This window comes from Saimiri boliviensis, chromosome 19 (genome assembly GCF_048565385.1).
Source record: "Saimiri boliviensis isolate mSaiBol1 chromosome 19, mSaiBol1.pri, whole genome shotgun sequence".
In the NCBI taxonomy this organism is placed as follows: domain Eukaryota; kingdom Metazoa; phylum Chordata; class Mammalia; order Primates; family Cebidae; genus Saimiri; species Saimiri boliviensis.
The window spans coordinates 645,565-670,137 of NC_133467.1; the positions used below are offsets into that span (position 1 = coordinate 645,565).

The following is a 24,573-nucleotide window of genomic DNA, read 5'->3' on the forward strand; positions in this document are numbered from 1 at the left end:
TTATGTTACAGAGGCACAAGACCGTTCCAGCCTTTACCTGTTCTTATAAATTCTTCAAGTAAATTAAGAATTTCCAAGGGAACACATTACAGACTTCAGTTTACATTTTTTGTTTTCTCCTGTGTATCTGGTTTTCTGTTTCTTCCCCTCTATCCAGTTTGTTTTTGTTGTTGGGGCTGGTGCTGTTTTTTTCTGTCCTACAAGGCTTCTCTTTCAGAGAGTCTCAAGTAATTATTGCCTGGGTTATGGTTCTCCCTGATGGCAGTGTTTCCTTCGTCAGATTTTAAGTTCCATAGGTTGAAGTTGGGTTTGAATTAACGTCTTGGGTATGCCACAGAGGCCCATGTTTGCTTTTCTCTGTAACTTCCGGGATCAGGATCTGTGTTGTTATGGAGGCATAGGCAGCAACAGCAGAAGCAGCATTTTTTGGGGTGGCTACCTGAGCGATATCCTTTTAGGAGAGTGAACCTCAGCATTCCACATGGTAACTGCTCTTCTTCCGTATAAGCCACCACCCAGTGGACCTGTATAACGCAAAAAGTAACAGGTATTTTTCCTAGGACACTGTTGAATGGGGGCTGATACCTGGTCGAGACATACAACCAGTGGTCACACAGTAGGAATTATTCCCCTGTGCCGAGTGTCAGTTACATTTCCTACTGAATCCTGACCACACGATTCAGTATGAGACACAAAGTCAGGTCCAGGCTAAGACACATGACATGGGACTATGGCCAGATTCCAGTTTCTCCATAAAAATTACTGGTGCTTCCAGGCATTTAGATCATTCAATTCTTAACAGAAACCTAGGAAGACTCAGCAAATGCAGGATGAAGTTGCACGGGTTAAAGTATAAGCTTGCCAGTGGGCAGAAAATAACTCAAGCAGCATAATTGTCTCCAGACAGTCCAACAAATTAACAAGGCAAAACGTTAGAAGAAAGATCCCCCGCCCCAGTGGTGGTCGTCATTGCCTTGATATCCCTTGCTGTGCCAGTTGTTAAGACTACCGTTCATAGACAGGATAATGCCCAACCACCCGAAATCTGCTTCAGGTGTTGAGGCTGGTGATTGCACACCTGCACCAACACCTCACATAATGAGGCTTTCTATGGAGACTGAGACAGGCTTCCAACCAGGTCAGAAAAATGGCTTGGGCTTAAAGGAACCAGAAAAAGAAACCGGCTTGGCTTTCATCACAATTAGGAATTGGGGCTGGGCCGGACAGGGCAGCTCACGCCTGTAATCCCACCACTTTGAGAGGTCCCCATGGGAGGATTGCTTGAGTTCAGGAGTTCTAGACCAGCCAGGGCAACATGGCGAAACCTCATCTCTACAAAAATGCAAAAATCAGCCAGATGTGGTACTTCACGCCTGTGGTCTCAGCTACTCAGGACAGGCAGGAGGATTGCTTGAGCTGGGAGGTGGAGGTTGCAGTGAGCAGAGATCCTGCCACCGCCCTCAACCCAGGCAACAGAGCAACATCCTGTCTTAAAACAAGTAAATAAATACATAATTTTTTAAATTAAAAAAATAGATGAGGGCTAGAGCGATGGCCTTCACCTAGACTGGGATTTACCAGCTTCCCCATCTGTGGGGCAGGAGGAAAAGGAAGGGTGTTGGCACTGGAGAGCTGTCAGCAGTCTGCCATCAAAATGGAGACAAACTATTTATGACAGGAAGGATACGGTACATGAATATCTCCATATGTTGGGCTGATGAGAAGACTGAAATTTCTAAATAAGTCATGAAAAATCAGTAAGTAATGTATATACCTTCTGTCTGTCATCCACACATTTATGAATTACATCACTAGGATTCCTAGTATAATGAATCAAACCATTAAAAACAATGACAAAATCCCCTCTCAATTTGTTCTTATTAACACAGATACATTATTTAAGTTCTATGACCAGACAGCCATCAAGTGTTTAGCAGTTACATGGTATTAATATTCAGTGTTCTAAAACAGGAACAAAAACATAAGATTTTTCTGGGCTTTAAGCAATTGGAAAAGCATTAAGAAATTGAGACTTTATAAACCAGCTGTTTCCAAATGACAGCTTGAAAGTTCAGGAAAAAAAACCCACCATCAGGATGAGAAAGAATGGCAAGATAGTAAATTAGCTAGATTTCAAATTCCACAGAGAGCAAAATTTAAGTAGAAAGTAGAGATTGAATTAAAAACACACACACATATTTATTTATACACACACAGTGCAGGAAAACCAAATCATCAAAAATGCGTATATGTGCAAGTTAATGTGTAAATGTTTAGAAAATCACAAGAAAGGAGATAGAAATATTGAGAAATATAAAAGTAGGTATATTTGATTTTTCTTTTACAGATAATAACCAAAAGATAGATGAGGATGGGTGGAGCAGAGGTGCTTTGTTGGATAGTAGTGAAAAACTACTAGCATGAATTTGTGGATTATTTAATATTATCTATCTCTTAATAGAGAATTTGAATTTTTTTCACTTGGACATAAACATAAATTTTCCCATTTGAAGCTATAGAATTGGAAGGGTGAGTTAATAGAGGTTCTACCTAATACAAGTATATTTTATATTTGTAGAATTATATATAGGTGGAACTGAAAGATACCTAAGAGACCACACAAATGAAGTAACTTATTTTTATGTATGAAAAAGGGAGTCAAAGATTAAAATAATTTCCATCATTCCACCAAATTATTGGCTTTAAAAATGTTATTATTTCAACACAAATTTTTAAAGTAAATATTTGGCTTTAAAATTTATTTTAGAGTTTAAATACTAGGTTCTCATACATTTTGCGTTTTCTTGTCATGAAGACAGGTTATCTTCCTGTCTAAAATTAGATTATTTTCCGAGAATCTCAGTGATTTGCTTAAGGTCATAAAACATTTTCCCGAGGTAGTTGAAAATACAGCTTATTTATTTGATTCCAAATTCAGCATTTTATAGACTATAAGATTGTTTATTCTCTAATTGTCTTTGTAATTCTGAAATTAATTTGAAAATAGATCAATATACGAGTAACTAGCTATTTTCTCACTGTGCATTTAGATCACAGACCACATTTGCATATTAAATTGAACTTTGGAAAATGGCGAAACATCTTTCTTTAGATTTTTTTTTTAAATAAAAATAAGCTTTCAGTAGACCCAGTCACTAGCCTTGGTACTCATACATATATTTAAATTTAGGTGATCTCTTAAGTATTTTTACAATTTAACCTTTATTTAATGGAAAATATTAGATAAAGATTCATTGATAGAATGTTAAACTAGCACATTTTAGTGATTTCATTTTCTTTTGTTTTCTTCTTTTACAACAATTCTGACTTCAGTCCTAAATCAAATAGCACAGTTGAGTATAATGAAGTCAGTAAAACTGTCCTTTAGAAAGTCGTGAGGCCAGATTACAAACACTCACTTTCAAACTACTGAGTGAATTGATTTATTTTAAAATACTACATTGTTCTATAGATTGCTCAATAACCTATAAGATGAATAACTGTTCAGTAAAAAATCAGGAAAAAGTTGAATTGAGTCACTTTGATGTGTGTTTGTGAAGGGTGTGGAAAAGAGTAATGTATTTAGTGTATCTGATACTTTCTACTTTCCTGAAAACAATAACATAGTCAGCTATTTTAGGCATAAGAAACATTTTCTTATTTATTACTCTTTTAATTATTATTCATATGAGGAAATACTTTTAGCCTTAAAAAATCATATTAAGTATGATAAATGTTTAGGAAGTGATATAACTTTTAGAAAGTGATAATATTTTAAATTTGTTTGAAAATTATTAGAGTTGTCATGAATTTTTCACTTCTTTATTGTACTGTATATATTACCAGAAGCATTTCATTTACATATGGAAATATGTTTTTATCATTCTCATAAACATTAGTATTAGATTTTGATTTTTCATGTTAATGATTATATTATGTGTCTGACAACAAAAATGCAAAAAAATCAGAGTCCTCTACTTATTCCATGGAAAAGTACAAAATAATTCATAGAAACTGTGCAGAATGAAAAATATTCACTTTCACTTTGAGACTTTTTCTCTTGTTTAAATTGACTACACTTAACCAAGATATTTTTACCTCCAAGTCCACATTTTTAGCACCTTGATTTATTTAGAAGTCTACTGATGGAGAACTGAATCATTCCCTCTCTTTTTCATACTCATTTTTCCCTTTTTATGTACACATCATGATTATTTCTTATTTTCTTCTCTTTATTGTCCTTTTATACAAGATCATAAGCCATAAAATATTAATATTTATTGGGTGTTTCCTAAGACAGACATCTTACTCTGCCTTTTCATGCATGATCTCTTTTCTGTCTTCAGAAAAACTTGGTGGGCAAAGTAATAATGTAATAATAGAATGACAATTTTTCAGAGAGGGAAATGGAAATAATCAGAGAGCTTAGATTACATAACCAAGAAGGCAAACTGGTAAGTGGTAGAACTGTTACTTAAACTCGTGTCTCTGATGCTAAAACCTTGCTTTTCACCATTCTTTCACTGTGACACTGAGTTCAGGAGAAGGTCCTATTATAAAGGCACTGTTGTGTATCCAGCACTATATGCTATTTCCACGAGATTCTAATGCCACGTTCAAAACACGAGAGTTACAACTGAAGAAATGACATCAGGAAAGTATATTTATAAATGGACCTCCTATTACAACACACACACAGACACATCTTCAGTATCTAAGGACTAGAGTAACAAATGTTTATTACTAATGTTATTGATACTGTGGATAATTTCTACTAGGATATATTAATGGTATTGTTATGTGAAAGTTTACAGTTAACAGATGTTTTCTTCATATAGTAATGTCATATGAATTTTCACTTTTCTGTAGAAAAGAAGGTGGCCATTATCCTCATTTTTTTATAGGGCTGTGCAGTTTCATTGTAGGGACAGAGCTAGGAAGCATTCAAAATAGAACTCAAATGTGTATATATCATACACATAAACTTAATGTACTTTTTATTATGTCCTGTTGGAAGAATGAGAGAAAGGAATGCAAATTCCAAACATGTAAAGAGCAATTTATGTGTTTGGGTTTGGATTTCCTAAGAGTAATCCTCACATTCTTCTCATTTCTTTTTTTTTGTAAAATGAAGTTAGTAAAGAAATATTACTTATTCTATGAAATTATTTAAAAAGGAACTTGAGATTCTTATGGATTTTTATGTATAAACTTTAATAGTTTCTTTTGGGGGAATTCAAAATTATAGTGAACAGGATATTAAATATTGCTTAACTAATGTATACATAGATTTCAGTTTGTCTTGTAGATGATACTTTACATGATGCCTTATACCTGTGGCTGAGGAAGAGCTTTCACAAAATCAGTATTTCATCCCCTACTTCGAAATAAGTGAATCTCTATGCTTTATTTATATAGATAATATGAGTATAAATATTTATATTTATATTATAAAATAACAATATGATTTTGTGACTTGAGTTATAACTGATATTAGATAAACATAGTATTTTTAATGTTTGGTTTGGCAAGATTATTACTTCCACATATTTATAGGAAATCAAACTATCAAGGATTTATGTCTAGAAAGAGGAACTGAAAGATACTTCAAATACATTTAAGATTATGATTAAATACATTTAAGATTATGATTAAACTCTGCAAACAACTGTCTAAATACAACTCAACTAGCATATTTTCATTGTTGCTACGAAGTGCATATGTACTACTAAATGCGAATTAATGTTCTTGTTGATAGTAGATACTACTTAAGAGTTTGTGTTTTAATTCCACAGAAGAGAATTTTCAGTATATTATCAAGTAGGTGAGAAAAGAGTTAAAACTTTATGAAAATGTCCATTATTGTTCAATCATGGTATTAAAAACTTTTAATGCTTACAAGTTAAGTTCTGATAGATAAAATATGGTTTCTAAAACTGTTTGATCTCAATTCTTTTATCATGAAGAGATGAAGATTTTTTGGATATCCTTCTAATATAGCACTGTTTTGAAACAGATGTGGATTAGTATTTGAATATTTGGTTGAAATTAAGTGTGAAAGAATTTCATAGCTTGCCACTGGGAATTGTATGTAAAGCATTGACTGAGCCTTTATAATTTATATTCACTTTTTAAGGATTTTATTGGATCTACTTCCTGACGTTACTTAAATTGGTAATTTAAATTCTATTACTTTAAAAGCCAGCAACACATGCATGTTGTAACTGAAGTTCAAGCTTCCATCCCTAACAGGGAAATGCAGTTAACAGATTCATGAATGCTGCTCTTAAGTACAGTAGTATTCAGGAAATTGTTCGTTTGCATGTGCATGTTTTTAGAAAGTAAGACTTTCTGCTTTGATCAGTGTTGCATTTCATATGACTTCCTAGTATGAAAAGCAACAATTTTCAAACAGTAAGCATTTGCTTATTAAAGGCTTAAAATCAAAGGAGAGCATCTTACTTTAAAAATCAGATTTAGTCATAAACGAGTAAGTCATAATAGTTTGTGAGTTTATTCATTGTTTTTCCCTCCTATGGAGAACAGCCTGTTTTAAGTTTGAGTTGTAATTCTACAGTATATTTGTGAAACATTAATATCTACAACATATTTTCACTCAGAATACTTAGAACACTTCTTGAAATATGTTTTAATATTTTAGTCAGAAAAGCATTTTATATGGTGAATAATGAATGCATGAATTGAAAAGTGATTTTTTTTGTTTATTTCTGGGGCATATGAAAGAATTTTAAAACTTCACGTATTATAAAATTCATACAGTGCTACCTTTAGAAAGAGCAATAATTTAAAAACCTTCAAAAACATTATTAACTCTAAAGCTAAAATAATTATAATTATTTAAATTGAGTGTAAAATACTTGTAGTAGATTTAGAAAAGTCCATTACATGGATTTTATTTGAATAAAGTTATAAAATGTTGGTTTTTACATGTTTCAAACAACTGTATGCTAGTAATACCATAAATAACTACGATAAGTAAACGGTTATGCATAAAAATTAAATATTTTCACAAAAAATTATACTAGAGGATACAGATATGTATTTTATCTGATTCATATGTAAGTTCAACAAAACATACATTTTAATATTTTTAGTAATGGAAAATTAGAATCGAAGACTGATTTTGCTCTTTCTGTAAAAAAAACTCATGAGTAGAAATGTAACTATGTCAATATTAGCAAATAAATACTATTTCAACTTCAGGCCATGTTTACTTCTGAAGTATCTAATTATCAATATCTGTTTCCTTTAAAGTCTCAAATATCTATCAGTGTAGAAGAGTGGGAAGACACCAAAGACTCCAGAGAACAAGGGCACCACCGCGGGAACCACCGCAACTCAACATCCAGCGACCAGTCGGACCATCCCTTGCTGCGGAGAAAAAGCATGCAGTGGGCCCGAAGACTGAGCAGGAAAGGCCCAAAACACTCTGGTAAAACAGCTGAAAAAATAACCCAGCAGCGACTGAACCTCTACAGGAGGTCAGAAAGACAAGAGCTTGCTGAACTTGTGAAAAATAGAATGAAACACTTGGGTCTTTCTACGGTGGGATATGGTATGCTCTTTAAAAACTACTGTGTATATGGACTTGTGATTTCTTGCCATTAGTAGTAATAGAGTTGGTTCTAATTTGGTAAAGAATTGCATTTTTTGCTTCGCACTTCAGTTAGTTACTAGTGATACATCTAATCTCCTACAGAAGTGATGATGATAAGATAAAATGCCAAAAATGTTCAGCCTTTGCTTAGTCTGCTAGGTACTGTGCTAAACCTATTAGAGGAATTATCTTAATTTCAATTTTCACAAAAGCTCTGAGCTAGACCCTCTGTTTTCATGTTAGAAGTGAAGAACTTAAGTCAGGTAGCCTTCTAATTATCATCTTATTCTAGTGCCTGAGATAAAAATGAATTTGAGGCATTGCAAGTAATTGATTATACTGGCCGTAGATTAACCAATATGTTCCTATAAAATTTATTTAGTTTATGTGATTCAGAAACAAAGTCTTCAAAAGCTTCAATTTGAAGCTCAGGCAGTGCTTTATCTCATATAGTCCAGATTTGTCTTAATATTTGTTCATTTCCTGTATTGATCCGTAATTGCATATCGACAATATAGACACAGCTTAAATAAATAATGCAAAGACACATTCAAAATGTATCATTTATCACACTGAATTTTACTTTAAAAAGATATTGAGTCCATTCAAAGGAAAACCAAATGATAAACAAGGTGTTTTGTTTTATATATAGAAATATATAACTTGGATAAACCAGGACCTCAGATAGTGCTAGTATCAAGCAAGTTAAGAATCAAATAGGAGGCATTCCATATTTACTCTGTTCTCATGTTTATTATTGAAATCTCAACATGAGGTACTGTTGATAGGAAGAATTTTAGTCATTGAATTAGAGTTTAAGAGAAGTTGCCTCTGTTTCTTTCTTGAGTAAGGAAAAACCCCATGTATTAACTTAGCAGTACTCTGTAGGAACAGCTCCATGCTGTGTGCAGTCCAGGAACTGTGCTAGGTGCTTTATGTGTATTTTCTTATTACTCTTTATAACCCTCATTTGAAAGGTATTTCGTTTTACTCTTGAGAAGTTTGACTCTCAGAAGTTAAAGACTTTGCTCAAAGACATACAGTTAAAATGTGTTGTAGGCAGGATTCCATATATAGTTGAAGTTCATAATTATATGACATTTAGGTGTAGTCCAGATTCATCTGTGACAAGTAATTTTAATATAACTGCATTTAATATCTTAAATTAAGAAGCAAATTAAAAGAAAAAAAGGATTGTCATTTTAGAAATTCAGCTAATAGCTATCCGCCAATTAATTATTGGCATCGAACGTGATTATATTATTAAAGGATGATAATCCCTTGTATGTGGACTTTTGTTAGTTATTGTTCAGCAACTATTGCTTTTAATAAAAAGTCGTAGTGAATAGTTGCTTATCCAAGTTCCAGCTGTTTTTCCTGAACATTGTAATGCCAGGCTGGTCCTGGAAGCATCACGGCAGGTAAGTTTGACTGTTAGAAACTCAAAAGTGCATAAGCTGACTGCATGTGAGAAACATCAGAAAACGTGTTGTTTTTGCTAATGAAATGTCTGTCAGGTATCTTGCATGTAGTTATTCTGTCTGGTTTATTTTATCATAATTTTTAAATTTAGTTCGCACGCTTGCAGCAAATAGCAGATACTGTGCACCTCGTTTTTATCTTTTCTCATTTCTTTCTGCCTCTCTCTCTTCATTCTATCCATCTGTCTGCCCATAGATCCATCAGTCCAGTCTAGAACCATGTACTGGATATCTCTAATAGCACAGTAATTATGAAAACAGGATTTGAAACCTAATACATCATAGGCTTCTAGTGTTTTCCATTTATTTCTAACTTGTAATAATTCATCCACTCAGCCCTTGCTATTGGACTGCCTTCTTAGTGCCAGGGTACTGGGAATAGAAAAATGACCTCCTCAGACAAGACCTTTGTATTTATAGAACTCATATTCTAGTGTCAGCCAATAGATTTGTTAAATTATTTAACCTCTCAGTTTATTTTCTTATCTGTGAAATGAAAATAATAATAATACCTATATCATAGATTTGTTATGAGAGACAATGAATGATAAAGTGCTTAGCCCAGAACTACCATTTGATTAGTACCATGGTTATACTGTGTGTCTGTTTGAGTATTGTGCGTATGTCTGTACTTGATACATAAGAGTAAGAATTTTTTTTTTTGCACATCACCAAAAAAAAAAAAACCCACGACAAATTTTGCATTCTTAGGCATAAATAATCGATATTTTCTCCATTAAGGATGAATCATTTAAAGCAATTATTGTTTTGCATGTTGATTGATTTAATGACAAATCATACTCTGATTTTTTTTTCTCAGATTTGGCTGCTCTGAAAGAATTAAACAGAATACAATATTTACTTACTGGATAGACGATGTAAAGGAGAGGGGAAAAGAAGAGTCAAAAGATGACTCTTGAGGGCTCTGGTATGAGCAACTGAATGTGTGATGGTGGCATTCATGAGCTCAGAAGAACACATAGGGGTGAAGATAATTTTTTTCTCTTGAGTGCCTGGAAGACTTCTGATGGGTGATGCTCTATATGAAGCTGAATTTCGATTGTGTAATGCTCACACAAAAAAGGAAATGAGATGTGTAGCTAGACTTGAGAGTCATCAGCATATATACATTTTAATTAAAGCCATAGGAATAGATGAAATAACTCCCAGGTAAAGGATTAGAGGATGAATCAGGAGGTCAGCAGTTCAAGACCAACCTGGCCATTTCAGTTTCTACTAGAAACACAGAGATTAGCTGGGTGTAGTGGCGGGTGCCTGTAATCCCAGCTACTCAGGAGGCTGAGGCATGAGAATCGCTTGAACCCAGAAGCAGAAGTTGCAGTGAGCTGAGATTTCACTACTGCACTCCAGCCAGGGAGACAGGGTGAGACTACATCTCAAAAAAAAAAAAAAAAAAAAAAAAAATCACCCTTTTCTGGAATGTTTAGGGAAAAGCATTAAAAACAAAAAAAGCCGGGCGCGGTGGCTCAAGCCTGTAATCCTAGCACTTTGGGAAGCCGAGGCGGGTGGATCACGAGGTCGAGAGATCGAGACCATTCTGGTCAACACGGTGAAACCCCGTCTCTACTAAAGATACAAAAAAATTAGCTGGGCATGGTGGCACGTGCCTGTAATCCCAGCTACTCAGGAGGCTGAGGCAGGAGAATTGCTTGAACCCAGGAGGCGGAGGTTGCGGTGAGCCGAGATCGCGCCATTGCACTCCAGCCTGGGTAATAAGAGCAAAAACTCCGTCTCAAAAAAAAAAACAGCAACAAAAAAAAAAAAGAAACAAGAGGCTGAAGTGTCCAGAACTGAGCGCAGTAGCATGTCATCAATTGGTTATGTATTTTACCATAGCATTGACTCCTTCTGCCTTCATAAGCTTTGGGGCCTGGGGTGATCCTAGGCACTTCAAGCTGGTTTTCTCCAGCCTTAAGCAGTTTTGCCTATTACCGCAGTATCCTGAACAAAAGTCATTTTCTGTGTGTTCTGTGTGGTGAAAAAAATATTGAAAAGTTTGAACTAGAGAAACAGAAAAACTAGAAAAATAGGGAACGATTAGTAATGCCAAATTGTACTGAAGGTGTGGTGATATGTCATTTGTGACCTTGCAGAGGACAGTATCAGTTGAATGGTATGTGTGAAAGTTACGTATCAACGAAAGCTACATATCAAATAGCTTGAGGTAAGAATTTGGATACAGTGGCTTTAACATATATTAATTAGGATTAAGAGGACCTAACTGTGTAAGTAAGTGTAGATTAGGCAGACTGACTATAGGTAAGTATAATTTTAAAAATAAAAAACAAAAAAAAAACAAAGAAGTCATAGTTTAAACAAGATAGAAGGATTTATTTATCTCTCAGATTACAGTACTGGAGATACTCCAAGATGGTAGGATGCCAGGTGATTGGAAACTCAGTTTTCCGTCTGCTTGTTCCACCGTCTGTTACTTCCATTGCCAAAGTCATATCGTTGTACACGACAGCTACTGGAATTCCAATCATTTTTTTCCGCATTCCACCCAGAAGGAAGGAAGGAGGGGCCAGCAAAGAAAGAACTATCTTAATGGAAAGATAGTACCAACAGGTGCACGCACCATTTCCACTGTGCCCCATTGGCAAGAATGTGTGTTTTATGTTTGGTGGCTCAGATCTCTATTAAAGAAGAAAATAATGGATACCAGGTGACAACTCTGTCACAACAGGTTTTTTTTCCCCAAGAAGTTTTATTGTGAAAAAGAAATGAAAAATATGCAAACAGCTGCGTGAAAATGGAGAAAGAAGAAAAACTGTTTTGGAAGATCAAAGAGAGATGAGTATGCTTAAATATAAAGACTGATCCATTAGTGAAAAAGTCAAAAATACAGAAAGGGAACACATTTGGAACTCTTTGCTTAGATATTTGTAAATAAGGAAGAAATACATGCTATTAAGTGTGGTAAACTTATAGTTACTTTGACAAGTAGTTGAGTCATTCATATGCTAGCAGGCATCAAAATCGTGCTGAGATTAATGGCAAGAATGGCAGGGTCAAGAGCGTCTACATTCTCTGAGAAAAAGGTGTCCTTTTTGTGCACGTCTACCTAAATCTTTGGATTTAGGTGATACGGAAAATTTTAAACATGAATAAATGTAGAAAGAGTAGTATATTGAAACTGTATCTACCCAATTTTTTGCTTCAGCAATTAGCATAGGAAACAAACATTGTGAGATTGCGTCTCTTTCAAAACAAGCATACAGAAAATGAGCCAGGTGTGGCAGCACACGCCTGTAGTCCCAGCTACGCAGGAGGCTGAGTGGGAGGATTGCGTGAACCTGGAGCTGGCTGCAGTGAGCCATGATTATGCCATTTCTCTCCAGCATGGGCGGCAGAGACCCTGTCTCAAAACAAAACAAAACAAAACACTCATGACCAGTCTTGCTTCATGTGTACTCACACCCATTTCTCTCACCTCTTACATCATTTTTAGGTAAATTTTAGACATTATATAGTTTAGTTTTCACCTCTATAATTTAACAACTAACTTTTGGGGGATTTTTTGGTTTTTTTTGAGACAGTCTCCCTCTGTCATGCAGGCTGGAATGCGATGGCGCAATCTCAGCTCACTGCAACCTCTGGCTCCTAGGATCAAGCGATTCTGCTGCCTCGGGTTCCTCAATAGCTGGGATTACAGGCATGTGCCATCATGCCCAGATAATTTTCATACTTCAGTAGAGACAAGGTTTTGCCATGTTGGTCAGGCTAGTTTTGAACGCCTGACCTCAGGTGATCCACCTGCTTCGGCCTCCCAAGTGCTGATGTGAGCCACCACGCCCTGCAAGAACTAGCTTTAAGAACATAACCACTGGCCATTTTCACAATTAAAAATAATTATGTAATGTTGTCACATATTTACTTGGTGTTCAAAATTCAATTATCTCAGCAAATGTCATAATGTTTCATTTCTTTAAGTTAGAATTAATTAAGATCTATCATTGAAATATCTCTGGAGTTCTTGTCTCATGACATCAATCATCCTTGATAGACTTTTCTTGCTCTCTGTAGGACTATATCCTTCTACCTTAGAATATGTCATCTCTTCAAGAATCCATGTTTTCTTGTAGTGGAGAATAACATTTCAAAACATATTCAAGATTTAGAGATGCTCCTTTTTACAGGTTTGTCTTTGTTTCTAGATAGACAGAGAATATCTCATGAGGTTACATAAATACTTATAATTGAAATCCAGGGCTGCAGAGTTTTTATTTGATTTTTCTATCCATATCTATATTTCTTTTTTCTCAAACTGAGATATATATGTGTGTGTGTCTGTGTGTGTGTACATATATATATAGTTACTTTATTTTTAAATATAAATTTTAAAACATATATGGTGGCATATGTTCACATTCCCCCCCTGTTGCTTCTCTCTCTTAATAGCACATCCTGGAGTTCTCTAGCGTATTAGAATATAGAGTATTCCTTGTTTCTCTTAATAGCTGCCTACACCCCATTGTGGCGATATTCTTGCCTATTTAACTAAGTCTTTTGTGATTACAAATAGCCTTGCACTGAATAGGCATATCTATACATTTTTTTCACATTTTTTCCCAGTGTATGCTTGGGATGAATTTCTGAAAGTGAGATTACTAGATTAACAATTAAGTATATATATATATATATAATTTTGCTGTTGGCCAGATTTCCTGACTTAGGTATGTACTGCTTTATATTTCTATTAGCAAATTATGAGATAGTCTGTTTTTCCAAAATCTTGTCAATAGAATATGTTATCAGACTTTTGGATGTTTCAAATATTCTTAAATATTCTTTAAATATTTTTACCAACATAATAGGTAAAAACAGTTATATCTCAGTGTACCTTCTTATTCTGGTTATGTTAAGCATCTTTTCATATGGTATGAGCCTTTTTCAGTGAACAACTTATTTCTCTAGCCAACTTTATAGAGGTTCTGCAATATTCTGAGAAATTGCTTATATGTTAGGTGTATTAATGTTACCGGAAAGGGTCCCCATCCAAATCCAAAGAGAGGGTTGTTGGATCTCATATTTGCTCAGGATAGCTATATGGGGTCTTTTGTGATCCATATAAATTTTAGGATAGCTTTTCTTATTTGTGTGAAGAATATCATTGGTATTTTGATAAGGATTACATTGAATCTGTAGATTGCTTTGGGTAATATGGGCATTTTAACAATATTGATTCTTCCAATCCATAAACATGAAATATCATTCTAATTTTTTGTGCCCTCTTCAGTTTCTCTCATCAGTGTTTTATAGTTAACATTGTAGAGCTTTTTCACTTCGTTAAGTTAGTTCCTAGGTATTTAATTTTATTTGTGGCTATTGTAAATGGGATTATTTTCTTGATTTTCAGATTGTTCACTGTTGGCATATAAAAATACTACTTTTTTTTTCTGAGACAGGGTCTAACTCTTGTCATCCTGGCTTCAGTTCATTGTGTGATGTCTGCTCACTACAACCTCCACCATCTAGGTTCATGTGATTCTCCTGCCTCAGCCTCCCTACTAGCTGGAATTATGGGCACATGCCACCAGGCCCGGCTAATTTTTGTATTTTTAGCAGAGATGGAGTTTCACTATGTTGGTTAGGCTGCTCTTGAACTCCTGACCTCAGGTGATCTTCGGGCCTCGGCCTCCCAAAGTGCTGGAATTATAGGCGTGAGCCACCATGTCTGACCACTGATTTTTGTATGATGATTTTGTACCCTGCAACGTTACTGAATTTGTTTATCAGTTCTAATAGTCTTTTGGTGGAATCCTTAGGTTTTTCCAAATAGTAGAGTATATCATCTGCAAACAAAGATAATTTCATGTCTTCTTTTCCAATTGGAATGCCCTTTCTTTCTTTCTCTTGCTTGTATATTCTAGCTAGGACTTCTAGTATTATGTTGAATGATGCCGTTGAAAGTGAGCGTCCTTTACATGTTCCAGATCTTAAAGAAAAGGCGTTTAGTTTTTTCCCCACTCAGTATGATACAAACTGTGCATCTGTTGTATATGATTTTATTGCATTGAGGTTTGTTCCCTCATACCCAGTTTTTAAGGGTTTTTTTTTTTTATCATGAAAGGATTTTGAATTTTTCCAAATCCTTTTTTAGCACCAATTGAAATGATCATTCCATATTTGTCCTTCATTACGTTGATACGATTGATTGATTTGCACATGTTGAACCATCCCTGCATCCCTGGTATAAATCCCACTTGGTCTTGATGAATGATCTTTTCAATGTGCTGTTGAATTCATCTGCTAATGTGTTGAGGAGTTTTGCTCTATGTTCATCTTATGTATTGGCCTGAATTTTTTTTTGTTTGTTTCTTTGTTGATGTGTCTTTATTTGTTTTTTTGTATCAGGGTAATAATGTCTGCATAGAAAGATTGTGGAAGTATTCCCTAATTCTATTTTTTGGAATTGGTTGAGTAGGATTATTAGTCCTGCTTTAAATGTTTGGTAAAATCAGGAGTATAGCTGTAGAGTCTGAGACCTTTCTTTGCTGGGACACATTTTATTATGACTTTCATCTTATTATTTGTTATTGATCTGTTTAGGTTTTGGATTTCTTCATGGTTCAGTCTTAGTAGGTTTTGTGTGTCTAGGAATTTATCAATTTCTTCCAGGTTCCAATTCATTGTCATATAGCTGTTCTTAGTAGCGTATCCTCTAAACGATTCTTTGAATTTCTGCAGTTGTAATGTCTCATTTTCATCTCTCATTTTATTTATTTGGACATTTCTTTTCTTTTCTTAGTCTGGCTAAAGATTTGTCAATTTGGTTTATCTTCTCAAAAAACAAATTTTTCTTTTGTTGATGTTTTGTATTGTTTCATTCATTTCAATGTCATTTATTTCTGCTCATATCTTTATTGTTTCTTTTTCTACTATTTTTGGTTTAGCTTACTCTTGCCTTTCTAGTTCTTTAAGATGCATCATTAGGTTGTTTATTTGAAGTCTTTCTGCTGTTTGGATGTAGGCACGAATAGCTATAAATTTCCCTCTATGTACTGCTTTCACTGTACTCCATAGATATTGATATGCTGTGTTTCCATTTTGTTTTGTTTTGTTTTGTTTTGTTTTGAGAAATTTTTCAGTTTCCTTCCTAATATCTTCATTGACCCACTGGTCATTCAAGATCATATTGTTTAATTTCCATGTGTTTGTGTAGTTTTCATAGTTTTCTAGTTGTTGATTTCTGGTTTTATTCCATTGTGGTAAGAGAAGGTACTTGCTATAATTTCTATTTAAACACAAATTGTTAACTCTTGTTTTGCGGCCTAACATATGGCCTGTCCTTGGGAATGATCCATGTTCTAATGAGAAGAATGTGTATCGTGCAGCCGTTGCATGATATGTTACATAGTCTGGCTTTGCCCCAACCAGTATCTCATCTTGAATTTTAGTTCCCATAATCCCCACCTGTTGTGGAGGAATCTGGTTTGGAGGTAATTGAGTCGTGGGGGTGGTTACTTCTCTGTTGTTCTCATTATAGTGAGTTCTCACAAGAGCTGATGGATTTATAAGGGGCTTTTCCACCTGTTGCTCAGCACTTCTCCTTCATGCCATCATGTGAAGAAGGTTGTGTTTGCTTCCCCTTCCACCATGATTGTAAGTTTCCTGAGGCTTCCCAGCCATGCAGAACTGTGAGTCAGTTTTCCTTTATAAATTACCCAGTCTCAGGCAGTTTTTTATAGCTGTGTGAGAACCAACTAATCAAAATGTTTTGCCAGTATCTTAATAGATATTTGGTCTACAGCTGGGATTAAGTCTGACATTTTGTTGTTGATTTTCTGTATGAAGGATCTGTTCTGCATTGAAAGAAGGGTGTTGATGTCTCCAGTTAATAATGTGTTGGAGTCTCTTTAGTTCTTACAGTATTTGCTTTGTATGTCTGGGTGATCCAGTGTTGACTGCATGTATATTTACAATTGTTATATTGTCTTTCTACATTGACACCTTTTGCATTATATAATGACCTTCTTTGTCTGTTTTTATAGTTTTTGCCTTGAAATCCATTTTATCTGATGTAAATACAGCTAGTCCTGGTCTTTTTTGTTTACACTGGCCTGAAATATCTTTTTACATACCTTTTCTTCAGTCTATATATGTCTTTATAGGAGAAGTGTTTTTCTTGTAAGCAAGAGATCATTAACTCTTGGTGTTTCTAATCCATTCGGTATTCTGTGTATTTTGATTGGAGGGTTTAATCCATTTGCATTCAATGTTATTATTCATAAGGACTTACTCCTGACATTTTATTGTTTGTTTGCTGGTTCTTTCATGGTCTTCTCTTCCTTCCTTCCTTCTTTCCTTCCTTGTCATATTCCTTTTAGTTAAGATGATTTTCTTTGGTGATATAATTTAATATCTTCCTTTTTATTTCTTGTGTGTCTGTTGTATGTGTTTTGATTCCAGATTAACATGAGGCTTGCAAAATATCTTATAAGTCATTTTATTAAACGATGACAGCATAACATGGATTGCATAAACAAGCGAGTAAAGAGAAACTAACAAAAACTCTACACTTTATCCTCCACTTTTAAACTTTTTATTGTTTGTATTTATATCTTATTGTACTGTCTATGTGCTGGAAACTTGAAAAGTTGTAGTTATTATTTTTGATCAGTTTATCTTTCAGTCTTTCTGCTGAAAATACAAGTAATTTACACACCACTATTACAGTGTTATAGTATATTGTGTTTTTCTGTGTCTTTACTGTTATCAATGAGTGTTGTGCCTTCAGATGATTTCTTAACTGCTTTAACGTCCTTTTCTTTCAGATTCAAGAACTTTCTTTAGCATTTCTTATAGGCACATCTGGTATTGATGAAATCCCTCAGACTTGTCTGTCTGGGAAAGTGTGTATGTCTCCTTTGAGTTTAAAGAATATTTTTAATGGGTTGAAAATACAAAAATACAAGGATACAAGTATTATTCCTATTCTGTGACACAAGTATTTTTCCTTCAGCACTTTGATATCATGACACTCTCTCCTCGCCCGAAAGGTTTCCACTGAGAAGTCTGCTGCCAGATATCTTAGTGTGCCCTTGTATGTTGTTTCTTTTCCCTTGCTGCCTTCAGATCCTTTTCTGTATTCTTGATTTTTGGGAGTCTGATTATTAAATGTCTTAAAGGAGTCTTAGTTTGGTTAATCTGCTTAGTGTTCTATTACCATCTTGTATTTAAATATTGATATCTGTCTCTAGTATTGAGAAGTTCTCTGTTACTATTCTGTTGAATAAACTTTCTAGCCCTGTCATTCAACCTCCTCTTTAAGTCCGGAAACTCTTAGATTTGCCCTTTTGGTGCTGTCTTCTAGATTTTGCAGGTATGCTTCGTTTCTGAAAACTGTATTTTCTTTTGTCTTCCCTGACTGCGTACTTTCAAATAGCTAGTTTTCAAGCTCGCTAATTCTTCTGCTGGATTAATTATTCTGTTAAGATACTGATATATCCTTCATTACGTCAGTTGCATTTTTCAACTCTAGAATTTGTGCTTGCTTCTTTTTAATTAGTTCAACCTATTTGTTAAATTTTTGTTAGGATTATGAATTCCTTCTCTGTGTTATCTTGAATTCCGTTGAGTTTCTTTAAAACAGCTATATTGAATTATCCATCTGAACAATCCCATATCTCTGGCTGTCCATAACTGGTATTTGATTCCTTATTTTGTTTAGGGAGGACATGTTTTCCAAGATGGTCTTGATGCTTCTGGATGTTCCTCAGTGTCTGAGCATTGACGAGTTTGGTATTTATTGTATTCTTTGCAGTCTGGTCTTGTGTGTACCCATCTTTCTTAAAAGGCTTTCCAGGTATTCAGACTTGGACTTTGTTATTTTTTGTTTTCGTTTTTGCTTTTTTAGAGACAGGGTCTTATTATGTTGCCCAGGCTGGTCTAAAGCAGTCCTCCCACCTTGGAGTCCCAAAGTGCTGGGATTATAGGCATGAGCCACCACACCTTCCTGAGGCTTGGATTTTATGATCCAAGTTTTTGGTCACTGCAGTCATATCTACTCAGGGGGCACCCCAAGACCAGTAATGCTGTGGCTCCTATAGACTTGTAAAGGTGTTGCGTTGTTGGTACTGCTTGAGATTTTGAAGAATTCTCTGGATTACCAGGCAGAGACTCTTGTTCTCTTCCTTCACTTTCTCCCAATCCGAGTCTCACTCTCTGCTGAGCTGCCTGAAGCTGGGGGAGGAATAACAGAAGCATCCCTCTGGCCACCGCATCTGAGACTGCAGTGGGTCAGACCTGAAGCCAACACCATATGGGGTCTTGCCCAAGGCTTGTGGTAATCACTGCCTGACTACCACCTGTGCTAATTGGAAGCCCTGTAGCCCTGTAATCAGGAGGTGGCAAAGCTTTTCTTTCTTTTCTCCTCCCTTCAGGGTGGTTATTTCCCCCACTTACTTTGCGCAAGTCCAGAGATGCTCTTCAGGAGCCAGGGCCTAGAGTCCAAAACTTCGGGACTCTACCTGTTTCCCTATCCCACTGCATCTGACCTGGCATCCAAACCACAGACAAAGACTCTCCCTCTCTTCCCTCCCCTTCCCATAGCAAAGAAGTCTCTCCCTGTGGCCACCAGCACTCCAGGCCAGTGTTGAGTACTACCTGGTTACTGCCCACATTCATTCAAGGCCCACATCCTCTTCCGTCAGATTTTGGTGAATGCTGCCAGGCATGAAACTCTCTCCTCAGGACAGTAGGCACCCCTTTGGCCCAGGGAAGGTCCAGAAATGCTGACCAAGATCCAAGACCTAGAACTGGGGACCTAAGAGCCCACTTGGTGCTCTCTCCCACTGTGGCCAAGCTGGTACCTGGGGCTGCAAGACAACGGCCTCTTTACTCTTCCTTCCCTTACTTCTCCAGCGTAAGGAATCCCTTTCTGTAACCAGCGCAGCTGGAAATGTTCTGGGTTATACCAGAATCCAGCATTTCTCTGAATCTCACTCAAGCCTCAAAGCATGTACTACCTGGCTGTCACTGCTGATGATTCAGGGCCCAAGTGCTCTTTAGTTGGCAGGTAATGAATGCTGCCAGGACTGAAGCCTTCTGTTTAAGGAACCAGGTTCCCTTCTGGCCCAGGGTATGTCTAGAAATGTCATTTGGGAGCTACTGCCTGGAATGGGGCACCTCGGGACTTTGCCTGGCCCTATCATGCCGTGGTTGAGCTGGGATCCAAGCTGCAAAGCAAAGTCCTTTTTATTCTTCCTTCCCGGTAAGCAGAAGGGAGGAGTCTCTCTGGGAGCCCGGAGCTGCACTGCCTGGGGTTAGGGAGGGGCGACTCAAGCACTCCCTGGGCCATCCCGGCTGGTTTGGTCCTCCTTCCAGCACAGCACCAGGACTTCCCCAGGAATTGCAGTCCTTATGGCCTAGACTTCCTTTCAAGTTTATTTAGAAGCCCAGAGCACTTAGCTCACAGTGACAAGGCTTGCCGGAACTCAGGTTCTGACTGCTGGAATACGCAGTTCTCTGGCTGGAACTTGTCTGAGTGCCCCCTCTGTGGGCACCGGCTGAGTTCTGCCCAGTGTTGCTTGCCAGGCAGCGCTGATTGCAGTGCAGTCTCACAGTCACTGAGCTCCCCATTCCCCAAGTGCACAGACTCTGCAGCAGGCGGCCACAGCCGAAAGATGGGGGAGGGTTGGTGCTGGAAATGCAAGACCGTCTTTCCTACCCCCTAGTGCCCCTTTTATTGGCATAAAGTTGAAAAGAGATGCTATAATTGCTTACCTGGTCTCTGGTTTTTATGAGTGTTTTTTGTGTGGGTGGATAGTTGGTCAGTTTGGTGTTCTTGCAAAAAGTATTATCAGTGGAAGTTTCTATGTGGTCATCTTGCTTCATCTCCTCTGTGGGAAAACACTTTTTAAAAATGTTTTTTATGCAATAAAAAAAGAAAAATAGAGTGTCTAAATTAGTGTCAAAGTAGAACCATGCAATAACATGGATTCAACACAAAAACGTATGCTGAGAGAAAAATACGTGTTATTACTCCTAGAAAACATTGCTTCTTGAAATTCGTGATTGCTAGACTAGGAGTTGGCATTGAGAGGAGAAAATTGACTGCAGAGGGGCATGAGAGGTCTTTTTGGCATTATGAATATGTTTGACATCATGGTTATAGTTGTGGTCGCCAAACTATGCATTTGTCAAAACTCATTGAATGTGTACTTGGGATTAGTTAATTTCTTATTTTGTTTTTAGTCAACATGTCTATGTGATAAAACAATGATGGTGATCCTAAAATAACTTCAATAATATGTGTAACATTATATAGGAAGGTTTACAGTAACTTATAGTAAACCTATAACTAGATTGCTGACACTTATTCTGAAGATCTGCATTATACGGTATGAAACCATTCTCAGAAAATTGCTAAAAAGGTCTTTGAAGGCCAGAACTCTGCCTGTCTTGTTTATTGCTGTGTCCTCAGAATTAGAATGATCTGTGACTCAAATAATTATGCTGATACCATTACTGAATGAATTGAAGAAAAAAAAATGAATATCATGTGATAAATTATATTTCTCAACTAATCATAAAAATGCCCTGTAAGTCAAATGAAAGTACTGCAGGATACCTGCCAAGTTGGAAAACTTGGTATGTACTTATTTTTAAGTTATTTAAGTAATATGTTTAATATAGCTTTCTTCAATCCTCAACTATTACTTCAGTAGTACCTTTACATTTAAATCCGTGGGGCCAATTATTAAAATAAAATTATATAGTAAATGTGCTGTTAGTGCTTCCAAAATGTTTTAGGCTTTCTCTAATGTCTTGGGTTTACATTTTCAAATTATCATTTAGATTCATCACTTTAAATTTTGAAATACTTCACCTGACCACATATAAAACCTTTTATTTGGCATGCAATGAATATTCTATTTAAACATAAATGTACATTGCATTCCTTACTTTGATGACAATTTGTATAGTTTTGACCCCTGTTATTTAATATAAAATATCTGTCGTTACACTATTTTGAAAGAAGCTAGCATTTATTGAGACCTTCCATTCACCAGGACACCCAGTAGCCTTGAAGATTATGGTGGGGTAGGGGCTGTGGAATGGTGGAGAATGCATCTTAACAAAAGGAAGCAGGAGTTTGCACCGTTGAAGAAATCATATATTTTTAGACTAATTGTTGTTCATGTTCGCTTTCTTTTGAATTCCTTATCACGTTAAAAAATATAGCAAGGTGGTTTTGGTCATTCCATATTTATAAAATGTAACATAGGTTTTTTTTAAAGAAAACGTGTATTTCCTTTTAAACACAGGTAGGGTAATGACATAGGTTTTTAAGAAATATTGAATACTCCATCTGAAAGGAAAATTGAGTCTCAAATAAGTAGTTTTTTTGCAGGAAGCTAGTACATGACCAGGTGGCTCATGACAAGTTGAAATGTAGCTTGTTCTGAAAATCTTTCTGCTCAGTTTGCTCATTGTTTCATGTAATCTTGCAGATACTTAATATACATATGAAGAGAAATTAAAAGAGTTCAAATATTTCATTTCTTGAATTTTATCTTGCCTATAAAAATGATTAAAAATCTCTTAATGATGATAAAAATAACTTTAAATAGTGGTTAGTTAAATGAAATTATTCTTTTATTCTTATCTCTAAGCACCTTTCGCACCCCAAAATAAACTGGTCAGTTCAGTAATAATAGACAAAATAGTTGTAATGCTAAACATAATTTGGCACTAAACTGGAATTCATGAACAAATTGAGTCAGTTAAAACTTGCCCCCATTAAGGTTTATTTTCCACAATGGAATGAAAGTGATGTATTTAATGTAAAATTGGTTCATACCACCAGCCCTTTCCCTCAACCCTCACAAGCTTTCAATGTTTTCTCATTGCACTTAGAATAAAATTCAAACTGCTGACCAAGGGTAAACTCTTTAAGAATCTGGTCCCAGGCCGGGTGCAGTGGCTCACACCTGTAATCCCAGCACTTTGGGAGGCCGAGGCAGGTGGATCACGAGGTCAAGAGATCAAGACCATCCTGGTCAACATGGTGAAACCCCGTCTCTACTAAAAATACAAAAATTAGCTGGGCATGGTGGCACGTGCCTGTAATCCCAGCTACTCGGGAGGCTGAGGCAGGAGATATGCTTGAACCCAGGAGGCGGAGGTTGCGGTGAGCCGAGATCGCGCCATTGCACTCCAGCCCGGGTAACAAGAGCGAAACTCCGTCTCAAAAAAAAAAAAAAAAAAAAAATTCAACATGAAAATTTAAAACAAAACAAAAACATGAAATTAATGTGTGTGGAGTGGAATAGGGCTCATTATTCAATTATTTTATAAGGACTATAGGAGTATGATTCTGTCTCTCCTGTCTGTTTTCCAATGTGATCTATTTACACAAACTAAGCAAAATATTTGCCATTTAAAGATTTTTGTTCAGTGATTGTATATGCTAGTTAATATAGCAAAATAAGTTTCTTTGTAAATGCTACTAGCAAGCTTTAAATTTTTCTATATATAATTTATTTTAAAGTATACAATATTTGAGTATTTTCAGTTTTTATGAGTTTTATTAATTATAATGCTACTAGCAAGCTTTGAATTTTTCTATATATAATTTATTTTAAAGTTTACAATATTTGAGTATTTTCAGTTTTTGAGTAGTTTCATTAAAATAGTTATATCACTGATGAAATAGTAATTTCAATGAAAATATATGTATTTTTTTATTTTGCTAATGTCGTATTTTGATTATCAGGAACACAGTAAGTATATTCACTGCAAATTCCCTTCATAGATATTTTTATTTGGTAAGAAATGGAATCTTGAATCTGTTGTTCATGAAGCTAATTTACCGAACAAAACATACTTTATTCAGTGAATGTGGTATTCTTGGTGCAGAGCCATATTTTAATCAATTTATATCTTCGCCATGGTAATGACAGTTATCATGATGGGATCTTAAAGATCCCATAAAACTACCACATTTTCACCTCCTGAGTTAAAGAATATCTAGAAAATAACCATAATGACTGATGGAGACAAAATATACCACTGTGGCTATTAAAAACTATTGTTGAATGTGGTTTTGATGTGTGACTGCAATAGGCTTTTAGAAAATCTCACTCCTTAATTCTTACACCCAAAGTCTCAAAGGAGGGGCAACCAGAAGCCTTCTCCACAAGGCAGCCTGTCAGGGAACAAGCAGGCAGAATGAACCCTGTAGCAAGGCGTACATGAAAGAAACAGAGAATAGCTTCGAAGGCAGCAACTTCTTTTTTTTTAATTGCATTTTAGCTTTTGGGGTACATGTGAAGAACATGCAAGATTGTTGCGTAGGTGCACACGTGGCAGTGTGCTTTGCTGCCTTCCTCCGCTTCACCTGTATCTGGCATTTCTCCCCATGCTGTCTCTCCCCAACTCCCCACCCCGCACTGTCCCTCCCCTATTTCCCCCCAACAGACCCCAGTGTGAAGTGCTCCCCTTCCT

The 24,573-nt window shown here is 36.0% G+C and overlaps 1 protein-coding gene across 8 annotated transcripts in view; it reads left to right on the forward strand.

Annotated features, from left to right (window-relative positions):
- Window positions 1-24,573, forward strand: part of KCNT2 (potassium sodium-activated channel subfamily T member 2) — a 436,518-nt gene that overhangs the window by 397,108 nt on the left and 14,837 nt on the right. For 7 of the 8 annotated variants that reach the window (XM_074389701.1, XM_074389699.1, XM_074389700.1 and 4 more), the window contains one exon: window positions 7,276-7,576. In XM_074389701.1, the coding sequence (XP_074245802.1) occupies window positions 7,276-7,576 (301 nt within the window). The remainder of the gene's footprint in view (window positions 1-7,275; window positions 7,577-24,573) is intronic. The other variant, XM_074389705.1, reaches the window with a different exon arrangement.